Source organism: Lathyrus oleraceus, chromosome 6, assembly GCF_024323335.1.
Source record: "Lathyrus oleraceus cultivar Zhongwan6 chromosome 6, CAAS_Psat_ZW6_1.0, whole genome shotgun sequence".
In the NCBI taxonomy this organism is placed as follows: Eukaryota; Viridiplantae; Streptophyta; class Magnoliopsida; order Fabales; family Fabaceae; genus Lathyrus; species Lathyrus oleraceus.
Window position 1 is genome coordinate 126,035,319 of NC_066584.1, and position 4,225 is coordinate 126,039,543.

Consider the following 4,225-nt stretch of genomic DNA (forward strand, 5'->3'; position numbering starts at 1 on the left):
TAACACAAACAGTAGGCTGACAAAATATAGAAGCCTCAAGAGCAAAATAAAAGCTCCACGCAAACCACCAAGCCAAGCAGAAGCTAGCTGAAAGGGCAAAGAGACTTTGAAGCCTCCTAGAGCAAAGCATAAGCTCCACACAAACCACTAGGCCAAAGCAAAAACACTGCAAACAGGAAAAACAAAAAATGCAGAACTCTTCCAATTCAAGAGAATGACCAACACCACAACCAGCCAAACTCAACAATTAATCAAGATTCATCCAAAGCTGATCCACTAGCACCAGTAAGCAAAACAAAGGTCTTCCCCGCATCCAATAACATCAGTCCGACACGCCAAGCCAACAAGAAAACCACTGCATCCAACCGGCATCTTCCCCTATGCCGACCGCAATGAGAAAGATGATCAGAACCATTTCTGCAATATCTTGCACCCTGCACCATTTAAAGCTACTGCAAAAACTAACAGAACAGCAAAAATGACAAATACTGATAAGCTAATTCTCACTATCGCCCTACAATGACTGCCTCCAAGCACAAACAACTACTACAATCTCAGCAGGCACATGCTGAAAACATACTGTCCACAAGGTCAAAACAACCTCAAAGTTAGATTCGCACAAGGCCAAAACAAAGTTGGATTCCCAGCACCAATTTCAATGATCACGAAAATATTGGTGATTTACTACTGCTGTCGTTAAGTACACACAGTAAAAATAGTGTTGACTAAAATTATTGAATACGTGAAATTTTCTTTATTTCAGGATGATATAGATATACTCTATTTGGAACATGCATTTATATTCACTACCCTAGTTGTAGCAAATTATCCTAATGTTGAGAGTTATGTGCTAAATATATAAAGATGCTACTGGACTACGCTTCTCTCAGGTTCGTCATTTTAAATGTTCTTTATGAAATCAATGAAGATCAAATACAATAAAAATTTGCAATCAAGAAAAACTTTTGGCATTTTACTATTAGCACAAAAACATGTTTCAAATTCAATTCGGAGATTTTTCAAGTAGATGAAGCAGCTGTTATAGCAGCTTTAACAGCGGGATAATGCAGGAGCTGTTAAAAGGCAGAAAGATACAATATTACTGAAAAATTGCACATAACCAAATTTTTTAATGGCTCATTCCAAATATTAGAGAAAATCAACAAGAAATAGTCAGTGCAAAAGCTATAAAATGTTAGGATCTCTAACCCTGATCCAAAACTGTATCCATCTGAACATACAAGCAACTTAACTTGCAGATAAAGGACATTTCAATCTGGTAAAATTTCAAGGAAAAAAACATGCTTACAAATAAATGGCAACAAAATTCCCTCCTACCTCTATAGGTGAAATGAAATTCATGTCACCTATAAACTACATGCAATCTTAATATAATTTGATTCTACAATGGATTACTTCATAATCAAAAGACAACAAGTGTAATTTATAATATTTTAAGAATCTTCCTTCTTCTTTTTGGATGCATGTTCATCACTCCCACTTTTCCGTTTGGCTTCTCGGCGCTCCCTCTTCACTCCTTTTGACTTATTGGGCAAATCCATTTCTCCGATCTAAACAATTATAAATTTTTGTCATTAGCACAATCAATACTCAGTGAACTAGCTCAAATAGTGGATGCAAAGAATGAAAATAGTCACTCATACCTTCTGATCTGGAATATAAACATTTCCAATCTTTCCTTCTAGCGGATCCTTTTTAACATTCTTCTCCTATAAGCAGCAACAAAGTACACAATTTAGACATGTACTTTACTTTACATTAAGTAATAAATTTGAAAGATGGAGAATTAGTCAACCTTTTTCTTTGGCTTGTCCCTTGAAGTTCTCATGGCTTCCTTCCTCACACTTTCATTAGGAGGACGATGCCGGCGAATAACCATATCCATGGAGGGGCCAACTTCTACCAATTCCATTCTTGGGACAACTGTGCCTGATTTTTTCAATCGCAGTGCACAGTGTGTGAAGAACACCTTAGTTGGAGACAGGGCAGTACATATATAAGCACGGTCCACTCCGGCAAGATTTAAATTCTCCACGACCTGCATGAATCACATTTATCACTTCTTTTAACATATTCCAGCAACCAATAAAATAATGTGAAATAGAAAGAAAAGCAAAGAGGCACCTCTCCGCGAAAAAGATCAACTAAAACTTCCTTCAAGTGTTTGAGTTGTACCATAGTCTCAAATCCTTCTCCAATGAAAGCCATAAAAGGCTTTGTCCCTTCCTTTGGAGCTAATTTTTTATCGTAATTAAATGACTCCATGCCTTTAAAATTTTCAATCCCAACTTCTACCAGATCGTAGACATGGTGATCATATGTTCTCCCAATGACAAGGTTATTAGGTCGCTTCTTTGAGTGAGATCCATACTGCAATAAACACACGGCATAAACCATTACTAAGTACGAAATAAAGAACGCAATTAATTTAAAGAGGAGGGGCAGATCATAAACTGTTGTCACACATTTATAATAGTCGGAAAAAAAAGGATCCTGTACAACAACTTTTGGGCAACAGTATCACAATCTAACTATAAATGAAGCGTAGCGTGTCTTATTATCAAGTTCATTTTACAGGGTCTCTGACCACATTTTGAAAGCAACCTTTGAAAATAAGCTGTCATCATTTATACAAACACCTATTGGCAACCCCCAGCCCATATCTCATAAGTTGTTCCCTCATTCCATCTATCTACTAAAGTGGTACGGATCAGTGTACTTCCGAAACAGAAAATGCACTTACTGTGGTCGCACTGCCACTAATCAGTAATCATAATCAAACATGGATCCACCAAGTTTTAAATCCAAGAAACCTGCTAACAACATCTCATATGATTATTTTCAACATGCTAACATCTATCAACTAAGTTCGCTCATGAATGGTTTAACCACATAACCAATCCACAATCATTTATAATTCATTTGTTATAACCGGCTATTAAAACTAATCTTCATACCCGGTTTTATTTTTACAAAACCGTTTTAGATATTCATAACCGATTTTTGGTTTAATATAACAAAGAGAATAAACATAAAATGAGAAATTACCAGAAAGAGACTGCAATCTGTTTTGAGAGAGAAAAACTCCAAAGAGGTTTCACCACCAGCTTCAAAGGGATTAATATTATCATTCTTCCGGCTATACTTGACAGCACTTTCCTTCTTGAGGTGATAAATCTGAGTCAACACAGCATTCAAAACCGCGCTAGTTTTCGTTCCATGAAGCACCAGCGTTTTCTTCCCGGATTCAATCTGTAATCAAACACACCAAAATCAATCATAGTCATAAAAATTCAATGGAAAACAAACAAAAGAGGAAGTGATGATGCTTACGAGTTTTGGAGCGCGTTTCTCGAGTTCCCTTTTGCCTCTTCTTGTCTTGGCGGTTTTGATTTCCAACATTGCAGCCAAAAGAGTGTTCGCAGTTTGTGCTGTGATGTCAAAGAGAAGACGGCGAGAAACCCTTCAGTTTAGGGTTTTACGCTAAAATAAAAATGTATCGTTTATTTTGTTTTTTTCTTTTCGGTAGTTAATATATAATACTCCTATTAGCTTAGCCTCTTCAAAATAAATTCAATTGGGCTGTATACCAACATACCGTTCCCTGCAATTTCTTTTTTCTTTTTTCATTTTTCATTTTACACTCTTAATTTTAAAGAAACTTCAATCATTTTTGTAAAAAGAAATTAACTATAAAAAATTACTTATGACTACTGTTATTTGTATTAATTTATTTTTATTTAATCATATATTTTATTTTATAAAAAATACAGGCTTTCAATTTATTTTTAAAAAAAATATATTATTATTAAGAGTAAATATTTTTAAAAAACAAATAAATTTATAAGGTCTTTATGATTTATTATAGGTTTTTTTTACTGTCCTTTTTAAAAATCTGAGAAAGTTTATTTAAAAATTTGTTTTTTATTAAGATTTTCAATTAATTAATATTATTTAAGTCTTATACATCGGTTTATATATGCATATATAGTCGGTTTGTTTAGATTTTCTTAAATATATATATATATATATATATATATATATATATATATATATATATATATATATATATATATATATATATATATATATATATATATATATATATATATATATATATATATATATAGGTAAGTTGTTTAGACTATTTTTAATATCTATATTAAAATGTAGGTCGGTATATAAGGTTTCATAGGCTTTTTTA

At 33.4% G+C, this 4,225-nt stretch overlaps 1 protein-coding gene across 1 annotated transcript; it reads right to left on the reverse strand.

The window, feature by feature from the left end:
• Nucleotides 1-1,170: 1,170 nt before the first annotated feature.
• On the reverse strand, nt 1,171-3,565 carry LOC127092460 (ribosome production factor 2 homolog). The gene is made up of 6 exons (XM_051031337.1): nt 3,355-3,565; nt 3,070-3,273; nt 2,146-2,391; nt 1,817-2,059; nt 1,665-1,730; nt 1,171-1,571 (listed from the first exon to the last, which is right to left on the reverse strand). Exons 1-6 carry the CDS (start codon nt 3,421-3,423, stop codon nt 1,455-1,457), a joined length of 945 nt encoding a protein of 314 aa, XP_050887294.1. The 5' UTR covers nt 3,424-3,565; the 3' UTR covers nt 1,171-1,454.
• Nucleotides 3,566-4,225: the final 660 nt, after the last annotated feature.

Coding starts and splice junctions, on each gene's coding strand:
- LOC127092460 (XM_051031337.1), bottom strand. CDS start 3,423: ATGTTGGAAATCAAAACCGCCAAGACAAGAAGAGGCAAAAGGGAACTC. Junction 3,274..3,354: donor AGAAACGCGCTCCAAAACTC/GTAAGCATCATC, acceptor GTTTGATTACAG/ATTGAATCCGGGAAGAAAAC. Junction 2,060..2,145: donor TTGATCTTTTTCGCGGAGAG/GTGCCTCTTTGC, acceptor TGATTCATGCAG/GTCGTGGAGAATTTAAATCT.